Source organism: Rhincodon typus, chromosome 27 (genome assembly GCF_021869965.1).
Source record: "Rhincodon typus isolate 14 chromosome 27, sRhiTyp1.1, whole genome shotgun sequence".
Lineage (NCBI taxonomy): Eukaryota > Metazoa > Chordata > Chondrichthyes > Orectolobiformes > Rhincodontidae > Rhincodon > Rhincodon typus.
Window position 1 is genome coordinate 38,788,943 of NC_063358.1, and position 15,635 is coordinate 38,804,577.

The following is a 15,635-nucleotide window of genomic DNA, read 5'->3' on the forward strand; positions in this document are numbered from 1 at the left end:
AGGAAGGACGTGGAAGCTTTAGAGAGGGTGCAGAGGAGATTTACCAGGATGCTGCCTGGACTGGAGGGCAGGTCTTATGAGGAAAGATTGAGAGAGCTAGGACTTTTCTCTGTGGAGTGAAGAAGGATGAGAGGTGCCTTGATGGAGGTGTACAAAATGATGAGAAGCATAGATAGAGTGGATGGCCAGAGACTTTTTCCCAGGGCGGAAATGGCTATTATGAGGGGGGCATAATTTTAAGGTGATTGCAGAAAGGTATAGGGGAGATGTCAGAGGTAGGTTCTTTACACAGAGAGTGGTGGGTGTGTGGAATGCACAGCCAGCGGTGGTAGTAGAGTCAGATACATTAGGGACATTTAAGCCACTCTTGGACAGGCACATGGATGATAGTAAAATGAAGAGTATGAAGGGTAGTTTGATCTTAAGAGTAGGATACTAGGTTGGCACAACATCGTGGGTCGAAGGGCCTGCACTGTGCTGTACTGTTCTATGTAATGTCTTAAGTGAGATTGACAGGAAGAGCAGTTTGGGAGGGAAATGGGGCTTTGGGACTGAACGTATGTATGACTGCTGGTGGTGCAGCAATTATAACTGCAGACGCACAAAGTCCAGAATGAAAGGGGCACATCTATGGCAGACGGTTTGGGGGTTACAGGGAATCATACCGGGGGCATGGAGGGGAAAGGCTGTATCTGAAAACAAGGACAGATTTAAAATTGCTGCATTGATCAACTGGGAGTCAGAGTGGGTCAGTCAGCATGGCCTGGTGAATTTCTGATTAAAACATGTCAATCCCAGCTGCTGGCTGGATTTGGAGCAGCCGCATGGAGGTTTATTATCGGCTAACACCAAACGGACCATCCCTTTAACGGCAAACCCCAGTCAGGGGAGTGTTGATTGGTGCCGGCGCGATTGCGTCACTGCCATGACAACCGGAGCGTCAAGGCAACGGGAAACCCCGCCCCCAGCCAGGACCCGGATTCAGAGAAAGCGACCCCCCCCATTCCCAGGACAGAGAGAGAGACCCCCCACCCCCGGGACAGAGAGAGAGACAGACATAGACCCCCACCCCCGGGACAGAGAGAAAAACAGGGAGAGAGAGAGAGACCCCCCCTCCCCCCGGGACAGAGACAAACAGACATAGACCCCCACCCCCGGGACAGAGAGAGACCCTCACCCCTGGTGAAGATGTCACTGAGGACACTGCCACTGCTCTTCATTAACCTGGGCGGTGAGATGCTGTATATCCTGGACCAACGGCTCCGAGCCCAGAACATTCCGAGTGACAAGGCCAAAAAAGGTACCTCACCCAGGGGGGCAGAAGGGAGGGTATGCACGCTCTGCACACTGCCCTTGGGGGCTTCACACTGACAGCTCCTGCCTCTGTATACTCCTGTCCTTCCTCCATCTCTTCACACCCCCCTCACTCTCTCACCCCACTACCCCATCTATCTCCTCTCTCCATCTCCCTGTCCTCCCCCTCCCTCCCCTCCATCTGTCCTCCCCAATCCGCCTTCGCCCCTTCTTCCTGCCATCCATACTAGCTCCCTCTTGCCCCCTCCACTTCTTCCCTCCCTCCCTACCTGTCTTGTTCCTTTCCCTCATGATCCCCACTCTCTTCGTCTATAACGTTGGCTAGGTTAAAGTGTTATTTTTAATTAAAGTTGCTTGGACATGTCAGGACACATTTCTGGGACTTGGAGCGAGACCTTGTGGTCCTGAGATAGGGTACACTCTCAGTGAAGCCGGACCTTGGTGTACAGAAGTGGGTTTAAATCTTGCTGCGCCGAGAGATCCCTTGTGTTTCACTCGAGTTATCGTATTCCAGATTTTCATTGTTATTTGCCTTGGACAGAAAATCTGCAAAGTTTTTTGCGGCTTTATCTATATGCTACTGATTTAGCCAACATAGTGTGATTGAGAATTGATTTGCATGCCTTTGTTGTTATTTCATTTATTAAAGTTGGTGTATTGATTTTCTGACTTATGTCTAGATTAGTTGATAGTCAGTAGGCCTGCACCAGCTGGCTTTGGTGTTCGTGACCTACAGAGACAATATTGTCCAGGGCTTTTGCATTCGATGGCTATCCTGTAACTTATGGTGAAGATTGCATCTTGGTGGGCATTTGATCAAGGGAAGGCTGACTTCATAAAAATTGCTGCTATTGTCTGTTTCGATTTCTGGCATTTGCAGTTTGCAGTCTTGGCACTGCTACCTCTGAGAGTGGAAATAGAATGAAAGATGCTTTTAAATAGTCACACATTTACCTCTGAGCAGTGACCAAAGCAGCAAAAACATTAGTACTGAGGGTGAGAGGGGAGACACCTTCATGACAGCAGTGCCTGCAACCTGGGAGCTTGCTCAGTCCCTGCCCCTCTTGGCTGCACTTCTCAACCTAACCTTATGAAACCCATGGCTATTTTGTAACTGCACCTTCTCCTTGGAGAGTGGCGTTCCAAGGAGTGAAGGATTTGTGGACTGAGTTTGACAGAATGCAACATAATCATTGCTTTCTTCTTGGAATCCCGTGAGAAGAGAGTTTAATTGAATTCCACAAGGAGGATTAGAAGGGGTTGGGGATGGGCTAGGGAATTGGTGTGTGGAACTATGTAGCATTTCTGATTGTCACACTTGGACTATCTGGAACATGGTTCATATTGTGCCTTTGAATGCAAAGGAGGGAGTATCACCATGAAGCCACAGACTCGCTCCATCCCATTTAAAGTTTATGTTTAAGTTGGAAGAAAGCTACTGTTGAGTATTAAGCAGATGGTGCAGTTTTGCAATATGTTCATTCACATCTGATGTTCACCCCCGACAATTTCAAGCAACTGTGAGTCATTCTGTTAATGGAAGGAACTTCCATTTACACACCTTGTCTGGTGTAATTTGTGTGGTAGCATTTTAATTCATATTTCTGTTCATGATGACTGTGCACTATAAAAATGTAAAGAATTGGCCATTCAACTCCGAGCCCACTCTGCCATTCAGTAGAATAATGAAACATCATCTACTTGATTACATGTTCCCAGGTTACCCCTTGCTTCCCTTAGAATCATCAATCTCTATCCTAAATATTATCAATTGATGAGTATCCACAGCTTTGTGGTAGAGAATTCCAAAGCTCCTTTGAATGAGAAAAGTCTCATCTGAGACTTAAACTGACTCACTATTCCCATGCATTGACTTTTTGGTTCTATGGTCTACATAGCCAGGGGAAGATCTTCTAGGCATATATTCTGTCAAGCCCCTTAAGAATTTGATGTAAGTTATCTCTTATTATTCTAAACCCCAGGAATGTAGGCCTGATCCACTCAGTGTCTTCTACTGGACAGTTCCCACATCTTGACTATCACTCAAAGTGACTTTTTGTTGTATTTCATCTAAAGTAATATAATCCTTCCTTAGGTAAAGAGAGCAAAACATGTTGCAGTATTCGATGTGATTTTCACCAAAACCCTGTATATTTTTAAGAAGATTTAGTTTCTCATATACTGCACTCCTCTGTACAGGGCCAACAAGATAACTCTGAAAGCCAATATTATCCAGTGTTCCTGTTTATCCCACTAATTGATTAACATTACACTTCTCCACATTACATTGTGCCTGCCAAGTTTTGTCCGTACACTTAACTGTCTACGACATTGACATCAGGTTAGTTCAGTGTGGTAAAGTTGTGAAATGAACCACCTGGTTTTTTGTCTAAATTAACTCTGCATTATTTATTTAAAATAAAAACACAAGTGCTACAGAAACTCAAGTCTGGCAGCATCTGTGAACAGAAACAGTTAAAGTTTCGAGTCCGATATGACTCCTCTTTGCTTTTATTTCCTGATGTATTTACTGAGTTGGATTATTCCTTGTTGGATTTTTCTCCTCTTGCCGTTCTTCTAAGTTTTTGACTCGTGTTGTGGAAATAGTTGTGCTGGTCATCAAATATGGTTTATGGGGGCAACTCAACTCTGTGTACTCCCTGCCTCATATCAACACATAATAGGAGAAGACTACAGAAATGAAATAAATGATAGCTTGATCCAGTCCTGTAAACCTCTGCACCTATCTCTACCCATTTAAAATGTTCACTAAAGTTTATCACTTTGACCAGCACTGTATCTCCTGTGGTTTAGTGTCATTTTGTTTTCTGATAATGCTTCTATGTAGCACCTTGGAATGTTCTACAATGTCAAAGATTCTTTATAAATGCAAGTTGTTATTCTTTACAGAGGATTTCATTGAATGAATAGTGCAGGAATATGCCATTTGGGCCCAACTTGCTTGTGCTGCTTGACATGAGTCTCCTCTCATTCTGCCTTCCTGCTCTGCATATATTCCTTCTCTTCCCCATCGAAAGCATCTACGCCATTTGCTTCAATCATTTCCTGTGGTTGTGAGCTCTGTATTAGAACCACTTTTGAAATGGAAAAAAATTCCTTGTTTCCCTATGGGATGTATTGATAACTATCTTTTCTTCTCTATTGTCCCTAGTCTTGGATTCTACTCCATGTCTTTCTTATCTAATCTATTACTAACCTGAAATTAAAAAAAAAGGTTTTGAGATTATTGTATTATCTCAGTTTTGGTACCTTCCTTTGAATAAAGTTTGTACTTTCTTCAGTGTTCCTGAGTCTGTTTAAGGAAACGAGCAGTGCCCCATACACTAGATGCAGCCTGACCAGCGTCTGAAACAATAAGCATAAAGACTTCACTAACTTTGTTCTTTATATCCTGAGTTGTTTAATGCCACCTCTGAACAGATTGTTTAGAAAATATTTACCCTGACAAGCAAATCCAGACGCTTTGTTGCCATTTTTTATTGCTTTGCTGACCTGTCATGGTACATTTAATGTTTTGTTCTTCATCTGGTTCTTAATCTTTTGCTTTTATACCCATTTAATTTCTTCCTTTCTAAGATGTGAGGTGATTTTTCTTTTTGTCCTATCAAAGTGTATCACTTCATGTTTATCTTTTATTTTTGGTATCACTTTGGATAGTTCAATCTAACATCAGTTTATTGGTTCCTTTTAATCCTTAAAACACATTCACTGGACTTTGGTGCACTTTGTATATTGATTATCCAGAAATTACAATTCTTCTTTTATTTTTTAAGTAATGCTGCCACTATGTGTAATTCTACCAATACCTACTGAGCAAGATCTCGTTCAGTGCATTTTAATCTTTAACCCCTTCCCATTTGTTCCCTGTATTGCACCAAAATTGAAGCATTTCTAACCAGTGCCATCAACAACTTGCATTTATATAACAGCTTTAAAAAACAAACACTCCAAAGATTTTTACACAAAGACATGCAGAGTATTTAGAAAAGCAGTTGGTAGCACAATTGAAGAGAAAGCCTTTAAGGACGCTTTTCAAAGTGGTAGCTGATATAGTGAGGATTTAAGGTCAAAATAGCAAATTGTAGGCCCAACTAATGATGGTGGAATTGTGCAGGGAGGGTCAGAATTGGGAGATAAGCTACAAATTTGGCCATGTGGATGGAGAAAGCAGTGGAGATTATATGGGTGAAGATGGTGAAGGATTTGGAAACCAGAGTGAGTTCAATGCAGTGAAGTTGAGGTTTGCTTGTGCAGGATGGGTGGAGATTGGAGGATTGAAGTATTGGATGATTGGGATGGAATGTGAAATCGGAATTAAACACCAGTGCAAAAGCAATGTATTACATACACAGCTGCTGTGGTCTGTTCAAATTCCCCTCAATTTGGAAGGTCAATGTATAGTTGGACTGCTGGTGTTTTTCACAGTTCAAGTTCACTTAACACTGAAATCCCAGGGTCCTGCATTGCTTACTTTGTCCCACTTCTCTTACCCGTGTCCCAGAAAGGTGTTGTTCTTATGAATACTGTGTGGGCTCAGTAGGATAAATAGAAAGAAGATGACTTTTTTCCTCAAAGGATGGGTTGGGTGAAAGAGAAAAACAAGTGCCATTCTGTGTTGCAAAAATACCTTATTGTACATTTCTTTCTTCATTAGTAGTCTATGAAATTATTACCACCAAGCTACAGTAGCTTGTAAATAGTATAATTATCTTTTTAAAAAGTCATTCACTTTTTTCTTGTGCATCTTGTAGATGAGTGGCCAGAGGCAGACCGACAACAAGGTATTGTACTTTGTTTCGTTTAGCTGCATAGTTGCCCGCTGTGCTGCTCCACCTAAGCTCTCCTTCTAAATAGGTACACAGCATTGCAGAGATGGTATCATGCCCTCAGCCCTGGACTTTATTCTTCCTCTTGGAGGAAGAGGACAGGGCTGATGGTCATGAAAAATCAAATCCTATTCCCTGTTTAGCTTGAAAGTAGAACAGAACTAATACACTATTCAAGCCAGCAAGCTAGTACACAGGGAAGTCCATGGCTATTCTGTCTGATCCTCGCCATCTGTGAGTTGGGTGCACTGGTGCTTTGGTGAGTTCCGACTTGTCCCTAAGAGACAATACTAGGACCCATGTTAATTTCATGTTATATTACCACTATCATCTAGAAATAGCCTTATGAAGCAAAACATCATGCCCATCCAATTGAGAGATTGTATCTTTAGAAGCAAAGCAGGCTTTCTGATGCATGGTACACATTGAAAATCAAAATGTGTTACATTAGCCCAATGTAAAATTTATATTATCTTTGGTGTTCTTGATGGAGAATAAGGTCAACTATGCATGTCAGTAAACTAAAAATATAAGTTTAAAAACAGAAGTGGATTATAAAACAGTGGGAGTTCTGATCCAACTAGTCTCTCCTAAGAGTTGTACATATAAATTTCATTTTAAACTTTTCTAATCTCCTGTGTCTCTGCAATGAAGCTCCAAACTGAATTGGTAAAGCTGGATGTTCTTTACACGCTTATTCACAAAACATTTTTTGAAAGCCTCGTGTAATTATGGTACTTTCAGATCATGTTCCTCTTTATTCCATTCCAGTGTGATCCTGTTTCCCAGCAAGGTAGGAGACAGATTGTGGAATGGAAACTTTTCATGATGGTAATCCTTATTCGCAGGAATGCAAAAAAGAATCTTCCTTTCTTCTGCTTCCCTGAAAATGTGTTGTACAAATATTGAAAAAATTGACATGTGGTCAGTTATTTATAGACAGACAATTCATTTTTCTGTTGTATACATTGCAACCTTGTGAAAATGTTGATAATGTGGTCTGCCAATATGGCTCAGACTTCAGGCTGGGAATTAGAAATCTAGTGAAAGATCCTGTCTTAATCTTGACTGAGTATTATACTATGACAAGTGCAGAACTATTCAAATGTAATGAGGCCAGGTCAAGATCATTTCATGTTTGGATATTTGTTATCATGTTTGCTGGATCATACTCCACATGTCTTCACAAGATTCTGTAGGCTGGCCAAAAATGGTGATTCTCTGCCTGGGGCCACTGTCTAATATAAATGTTGTCAAAACGGAAATTGTTGCCCCAAAAACTCGGCTCATACAGGCAACAGGAGTAGGCCATACTCAAACCTGTTCTGCCATTCAATAAGATAATTATTGATTCTCATCTCCATTTTCCTGTTTGATCCCCAAGTTCCATTGTCAATTTAGAATCCAAAAATCTCTCAATGTTGAATATATTCAAGGCGAGAGCATCCAGAGATAGAGAATTCCAAAGGTTCAAATTCAATAAATAGAAAAAATTCCCAAATTGATCCAAAATGGCAACCCCTTGTACTGAGACTGTGATTCCTGCTTCTCAAATCTCCAGCCAAGGGAACGGTCCCTGCAGCATTAACCAGTTAAACAACTCCCCTCAGAATCTAGTATGTTTCAATCAATTATACGTCTAAACTGAAGGGATTGTTTATCCCTTACATGAATATAAAGTAAACAGCACTGCATTAATTAACTACAAATTTATTTTGCAGTGTCTCTCAGTGTTAGAAGAATAGCTAGTACAGCTTTCACTGTCAGCCGTGACTCAACTGTTGGTGCACTCATCTCTGAGCCAGAATGGACCGGGTTCAATTCTGTATGGGACTTGTGCACAACAAAGCTGATACCCAGTGCCGTACTGTCAGAAGTGCATCTTCAGGATTAGATATTAAACCAAGCCTGTGTCTGCCCTTGGGTCAATATTAAAAAAAATCATGGCAGCAGTACAAGGCATATATCCCCACTACCCTGGATGATATTTATCCCTCAAACAACATTACTTAAAAAAACCTGTGTTGGCATTGCAATTTGTGGGAGCTTAATGTGTGCAAACTGGTAGCTGTGCTTCCTTCATTATCATTGGCTGTAAACCACTTTGAGATGTTCAGTGCTTGTGAAAGGTCGTGAAACACATATCTTTTTTTTTTGAGCAAACTCGTGGAATCTTGCCATCCACGGTGTCAGCCTGTTGAAGCTCCTTTGCATTCCCTCCACGGCAAGTAAATCCTTTTTAGGGTAGGGAGACTAAAACTGTACATAATACTGCAAGTGTGGTCTCACCAAGGCCCTAGATAACTGCAGTAAAACATTCTGACTTCTAAACTCAAATCCTCTTGCAATGAAAGGCAATTTACTGTTTGCCTTCCCAATTGCTTACTGCATCTACTTTAATTAACTGAAAACAAAAAATGCTGGAAATCACAGTGTGTCAGGCAGCATCCGTGGAGAGAGAGCAAGCTAAGGTTTCAAGTCTAGATGCTGCCTGACCTGCTGTGATTACCAGCAATTTTTGTTTTCAGTACAAATTCCAGCATCTGCAGTAACTTGCTTGTACTTTAATTGACTGATCTACTAGGACACCCTTTGTATATCCATGCTCCCCAATATACCACCTTTAAATAATACTGTGCCTTTCTGTTTCTCATATGAGTACATAACTTCACATTTAGCAATGTTGCTTTGCATGTGCCATGTATTTGCCCATTCAGTCAAAAAGTCCAAATCACTGTGAAGCCTCCTTGCATCCTCCTTGCAACTCTGAGTCCCGTCCAGTTTTAAAGAAAATTACAGCACAGGAACAGGCCCTTCGGCCCTCCAAGCCTGCACCAACATGCTGCCTGTCACAACTAAAATCCCCTACCCTTCCGTGGACTGTATCCCTCTATTCCTACCTTATTCATGTATTTTTCAAGACGCCCTTTAAAAGTCACGATAGTATCTGCTTCCACTAACTCCCCTGACAGCGAGTTCCAGGCACCCACCGCCCTCAGTGTAAAAAAAACTTGCCTCGTACATCACCTTTAAACCTTGCCCCTCGCACCTTAAACCCATGGCCCCTGGTAACTGACTCTTTCACCCTGGGAAAAAGCTTCTGACTGTTCAGCCTGTCCATGCCCTTCATAATCTTGTCGACCTCTATCAGGTCACCCCTCAACCTCCATTGTTCCAGTGAGAACAACCCAAGTTTCTCCAACCTCTCCTCATAGCTAATGCCCTCCATACCAGGCAACATCCCGGTAAATCCTTTCTGTACCCTCTCCAAAGCCGTCACATCCTCCTGGTAGTATGGTGACCAGAATTGAACGCAATGTTCCAAATGTGGCCTAACTAAGGTTCTACAAAGCTGCAACATTACCTGCCAATTTTTAAACTCGATACCCCGGCCAATGAATGCAAGCATGCCGTGTGCCTTGTTGACTACCTTTTCCACCTGCATTGCCACTTTCAGTGACCTGTGCACCTATACACCCAGATCCCTCTGCTTATCAGTACTCTTGAGGGTTCTGCCATTTACTGTATATTTTCCATCTGGATTAGACCTTCCAAAATGCCTTAGCTCACATTTTTCTGGATTAAACTCCATCTGCCATCTCTCTGCCCAAGACACTAACCGATCTATATCCTGCTGTATCCTTTGACGGTCCTCATCATGATCCGCAATTCCACCAACCTTTGTGTCATCAGCAAACTTACTAATCAGACCAGTTACATTCTCCTCCAAATCATTTATATATATTACAAATGGCAAAGGTCCCAACACTGATCCCTGAGGAACGCCACTAGTCACAGCCCTCCATTCAGAAATGCATCCTTCCACTGCTACCCTCTGTTTTCTATGACTGAGCCAGTTTCTTATCCATCTTGTAAGCTCACCTCTGACACCACGTGACTTTACCTTCTGTATGAGCCTGCCATGAGGGACCTTGTCAAGGCCTTACTGAAGTCCATGTAGACGACATCCACTGCCCTACCCTTATCGATCATTTTCGTCACTTCCTCAATAAACTCAACCAAGTTAGTGAGACACGACCTCCCCTTCACAGAACCATGTTGCCTCTTGTTAATACGCCCATTGATTTCCAGGTTGGAGTAAATCCTGTCTTGAAGAATCCTTTCCAATAATTTCTCTACCACTGACGTAAGGCTCACCGGCCTGTAATTAGCTGGATTATCCCCGCCACCCTTCTTAAACAAAGGAACAACATTGGCTATTCGCCAATCCTCTGGGACCTCCCCTGTAGCCAGTGACAAAACAATGATTTCACTCAAGGCCCCAGCAATTTCTTCCCTTGTCCCTCTCAGTATTCTGAGGTATATCCCATAAGGCCCTGGGGACTTGTCTACCTTAATGTTGTTCAAGACCCCCAATACCACCTCCCTTTTGATCTCAACATGATTTGTGACTTCATCTAACTTGGAAAAGTTACATTTAGTTCCCTCATCCAAGTCTTTTATCTATATCATGAACAGCTGAGACCCATGCACTGTTTGTTGTGACATTCCACTTGTTATTGCCTGCTACACAGAAAAGCACCCATTTATTCCAACTCTCCATTTGGTGTCTGTCAACCGATTCTTAATCTATGCTAATATATTACCTCAATCACATATACTTTAATTTTTGCCCATTCAGCTCTTATCAAAAGCTTTCTGAAAATCTAAATACACTGCAACCACAGGTCCTCCTTAATCTTTTCTACGAGTTACATATCCTCAAAAAAAAACTCCAGAAGGTTTGTTAAGCATGATATGCCTTGCGTAAACTCATGCTGGCTTTGTCCAATCCCATTAATGCGTTCAAAATGTTCTGTTATCACATCTTTTGTAATAGTCTCCAGCATTTTCCCCACTCCTAAACTTAGGCTAACTGCTTTGTAATTATGTTTTTTCTCTCCTTCACAGTTTTAAATAGTGGGGTTACATTTGCCACCCTCCAATCTGTAAGAACTACTCCAGACTCTGCAGATTTTTGGAAGATGATCACCAATGCATCAAGTATTTCTAGAACCACTTCCTTGGTACTTTGGGATGTAGATTATTAGGCCCTTAGGGAGCTGTTGGCCTTTAGCCCCGTTCACTTCCTCAGCATCATTTTCTTGCTAATACCGGTCTCCTTTAATTCTGCCCTCTCAGTTTATCCTTGGTTCCTTAACATTTCCAGGAGGCTATTTGTGGTCTTTTTTGTGAAGACAGAACCAAAGTTTGTGTTGAGTTCTTTGGCCATTTGTTTTGTTCCCCTCTAAGTTCTGATTGTAAAGGATCTACGTTGTCTTTACTAATTTATTTCTCTTCACATATTTATACTCAGTTTCTATATTTCCAGCAATTTTACTCCTAGAATCCCTACAGTGTGGAAACAACAAGTGTGCCCAACATGTCCACACTGACTCTCCAGACAGCATCCCACCAAGACTCCCTCCACCCTATATTTCCCATAGCTTATACCCCTAATCTACACATTCCTGGACACTATGGGCAATTTAGCTTTGCCAATCCACCTAACCTGCAATGTTTGGACCGTGGGAGGAAACCAGAACACCCGGAAGAAACCCACTGGGCGAATGCCCAAACTCCACACAGAGAATCGCCCAAGGCTGGAATTGAACCCAGGTCCCTGGTGCTGTGAGGCAACAGTGCTAACCACCGCCCTATACCTCTCGTACTTCTATTTCCCTTCTTAATCAATTTTTTTTTCCTGCATTTACTAAATTCTAAGATGCCCCAAACCTTCAGGTTTTTACTGCTTTTTATGACAATTTTGTATGTTTCTTCTTTATATCTAATATTTTCCCTAGTTTCTTTTGTAAGCCATACTTGAGCCACCTTTCCTGTTATTTTTGCATCAGACAGGAATGAATAGTTGTTGTAATTCATGCACACAAACTTTAAATATGAACCACTGCTTTTTCACTGTCAACCCATTTAGTAAGATCCCCCAATCCATCCTTGCCAATTAGCATTTCATACCCTCACAGTTCTGTTTTTAGAGTTAAATTTAAACTGCATAATCCTATGCCAATTGATGCATGGCTGAGGTAACAATCCAAACATCATTACTTTGTTTTGTATTTTCATTTTCACGCCAGTGCCTTAAATTCTCTTAACAGAACATCATTCCAGTTCTAGCTATCATGAGGGGCATGGATAGGGTGAATAGCCAAGTCTTTTCCTAGGGTGGGGGAGTCCAAAACTAGGGGACATAGGTGTAACATGAGAGGAGAAAGATTTAAAAATGACCTGAGGGGTAACTTTTTCACACAGTTGGTGGTGCGTGTATGGAATGAGCTGCCAGAGGTGGTGGTGGAGGCTGGACAATTACAACATTTAAAAGGCATCTGGATAGTCACATGATTAGGAAGGGTTTAGAGGGATATGGGGCAAATGCTGGCAGATGGGACTAGATTAATTTACGATATCTGGCCGGCATGGACTGGTTGGACCGAAGGGTCTGTTTCCGTGCTATACAACTCTCTGACTCTCTGATTCTCACATGTATTTTAACAATTGAATCTTCAGCCTCCACTCCAATTTCCTCTACTTAATTTGCATAATCTCTGATCATAACTTAATCCCTGAAGTCTGGATATCATTCTTGTAAACCTATCTTGTACTCCTTCCAAGGCCAATATATCCTTTCTAAGCCATGTAAATACTGTGCTAAAAGAGCAGGTCAGAGACTGCAAATTCTTTGGCGAGTCACTCACCTCCTGACTCCCCTAGTCCTGCCCACCATCTACAAGGCACAAGTCAGGAGTATATTGAAATGCTGTCTATTTGCCTGGGCCAAGTGCAACTCCAACAACACTCGAACCCTATTCCAGACAAAGCAATGCACATGATCAACACCCTATCTATACAGGGGTTCTGCTATGACGTGATTGTTGCACTCCTGCGCAACATCACGTTATAGAAAATGGCGCTATAGAAATCATGGGGCCTATGGGAAAAGTGGGGCTAGGGGCAGACCACCAAAAACAATCACTCAAAATCATTCAAAACTCACTCAAAAGCCTAACACCAAGGTCAGGACAGTTTGAATAAATGTTTAGTTCATATCTAATAATGAAATAAAAGTAAATTTAACACCTTACTTTGAAAAAATGTCAAGATGACTTGATGGGGGAGGAGGTTTTGAGGTTGCTCTGTTATTAATGCAGGGGCTGAGGGTCATCATCATCACCACCTTCAGGTACAGTTGTGGTTACAGGGTTAGGGCGAAAAATAGTTAGTCCAGAAGTGGATGGGTATGGTTCTTGTCTTCTGACTGTTTCTTGGTGGTTGGTTTAAAAAAGACATCCAGTTTTTGCTGCTTTGCCCTTTTTTCTTCTTTCATGAAGAAGTTGTTCATAAGGTGCCAAATAAGACCTTATTCCATGAGAAAATAAACCAGAAGTGGAAAGTTTTCATGGTGCTGCAACCTGGATTTCTTCATCTTCATCCCCAGCTTCCACTTCCCCCCTCAGCAACAAGTTGTTGTAGATCAGCTGCACAGAGGTCTTCACAGTGGGACTCAAGCAGCTCCTCAACATCCTCACTCTTCATTTCTTCAAGTCCAACTTGCTTTGCAAGATTAACACAATGTTCTTTGATCCTTGGGAGCTCCTCTGACAGATCAAAGGTTTTAAAATCTTAAAAAAAAATCAGGGAGCAGCTTCTGCCAAACTGTATGCAAGCAGTTTCACTGACATCATCCCAAGCCTCCACGATAATGTCAACTGCATTGTTGATGTTAAAGCTCTTCCAAAATTGAAGAACACTGTCCTTATCCCCCTCAGTGGCTGCAATCAGCCTCTTAAATGTGCACCTTAAATAATAAGCTTTAAAAGCTGCTATTGCACCTGGTCCATGGGTGGAAGGAGAGGGGTTGTGTTTGGGGTAGAAATAGCACTTTGATGTTTTCAGAAAGCTCACCAATGCTGGGAGGATGACTTGGTACATTATCCAGGATGTGGAGAATCTTGAAATCCAATTTTTTTTTTCCCTACAATACTTTCTTAAAACATCTTCCAAAGCATTAACAATAAGGTTGCCAGTGGAACTTTGTTATAGCCCACACAAGTTTGCATTTTAGAAACAGTGTTCCCCTATTCATTGGTTGCGTTAGTAGCCAATTTGCATTGCTGGAGTACGCATTATAGCAGGACCCCCTGTAACCTTAAAACACTCCAACGCCAGCGCACAGTAGCAGCAATGTGTACCATCTACAAAATCATCTAAAACTGTGACCTCTACTTGGAGACAGGTAATAAATTCTGGCTCAGCCAGTGAAAGCCCACATCCTTAAATTAATTAAAACAGAAACGTAGAAGAACAAAGCATAGGCAGATGGAAACATGACCACATATAAGTGCACTTCCAAGCTGTATACCATTGTGATTTTGAAATACATCACTATTTCTTCACCCTTTCTGGGTCAAAAATCCTGGAAATATTCACCCTAACAACAAAGTTATGACAATGATTCTGGAAGGCAGGTTATCTCCACCTGCTCAAGGGCAATTTGGTATGGGTTACTAATGCTGGTTTGTCAGGAGTGCTCCATATTCTTTGGATAAAATGAAAAATCAACAAAGACTCAGTGACCATTCAGAGTGAAGAGACTGCACTAAGACTCTGTCTAAATCATGGAGTGTAAATTAGACATGTACAGAAAAATGCAAATAAGAGAAATTAAAGAAACAAAGAAAAAGTGAAAAAAGTTGTATTTTTGAAAAGATTCTCAATTAATTTAAAAGCGAATGAAATTTAGCATTAATAGAATTAATTATGTTTGGCAGTATTTATCACATCACTGTTTAAAATTCCATTGCACCTGACTTTGCTAACATTTTGTTTTGTGAGTATCTATTTTAAATATTATAATTTTGGTTTGAAATATGGTGTTACTCAGTGGCACGGTGGCTAGCACTGCTGCCTCACAGCCTAGGGTGACTGTGTGGAGTTTGCACGTTCTTCCCATGTCTGCATGGGTTTCCCCGCGTGCTATGGTTTCCTCCAGCTGTCCAAAAATGTGCAAATTAGCTGGATTGGCCATGGGAAATGTGGAGTTATGGGGGTAGAGTGGGGAGTGAGGTCGGGGGTGGGGGAGTGAGGGGGGTCGGGGGTCGGGGTGGGGGAGTGAGGTTGGGGGTCGGGGGGGGGGGGTGGGTGGGGTGGGTGGGGAAGAGGAGCGGGGTGTGGTGATGGTGGGTGGGATTGCTGGGTCTGGGTGTGATGCTCTTCAGAGGGTCATTCCAGACTTGATTGGCCAAATGGCCTCTTTCTGCACTTTAACACCATGCAGTATCACATAATTTCTAATGACAAATTAGCATTAGTTTGTCATTTCAGTATGAGAAGAGAATAGAATTCCTTCATATTATGTAGATTGTATCAGATAGATTTGCCAGCTGTCTGGAAAAGCGAAGTGCTGTTGTCACAGTCTGATTTAGTTGTGCTTTTATTGAATTCATATTGATGCTTGTT

General features: G+C 41.9%; 1 protein-coding gene across 2 annotated transcripts in view; it reads left to right on the forward strand.

The window, feature by feature from the left end:
* The first annotated feature begins 969 nt into the window (after positions 1 to 969).
* oscp1b (organic solute carrier partner 1b) overlaps positions 970 to 15,635 on the forward strand; it is a 46,545-nt gene continuing 31,879 nt past the window's right edge. The window contains exon 1 of one of the 2 annotated variants that reach the window (XM_048613208.1): positions 970 to 1,300. In XM_048613208.1, coding sequence (XP_048469165.1) covers positions 1,189 to 1,300 — 112 coding nt within the window. In that variant the 5' untranslated portion in view covers positions 970 to 1,188. The remainder of the gene's footprint in view (positions 1,301 to 15,635) is intronic. The other variant, XM_048613209.1, reaches the window with a different exon arrangement.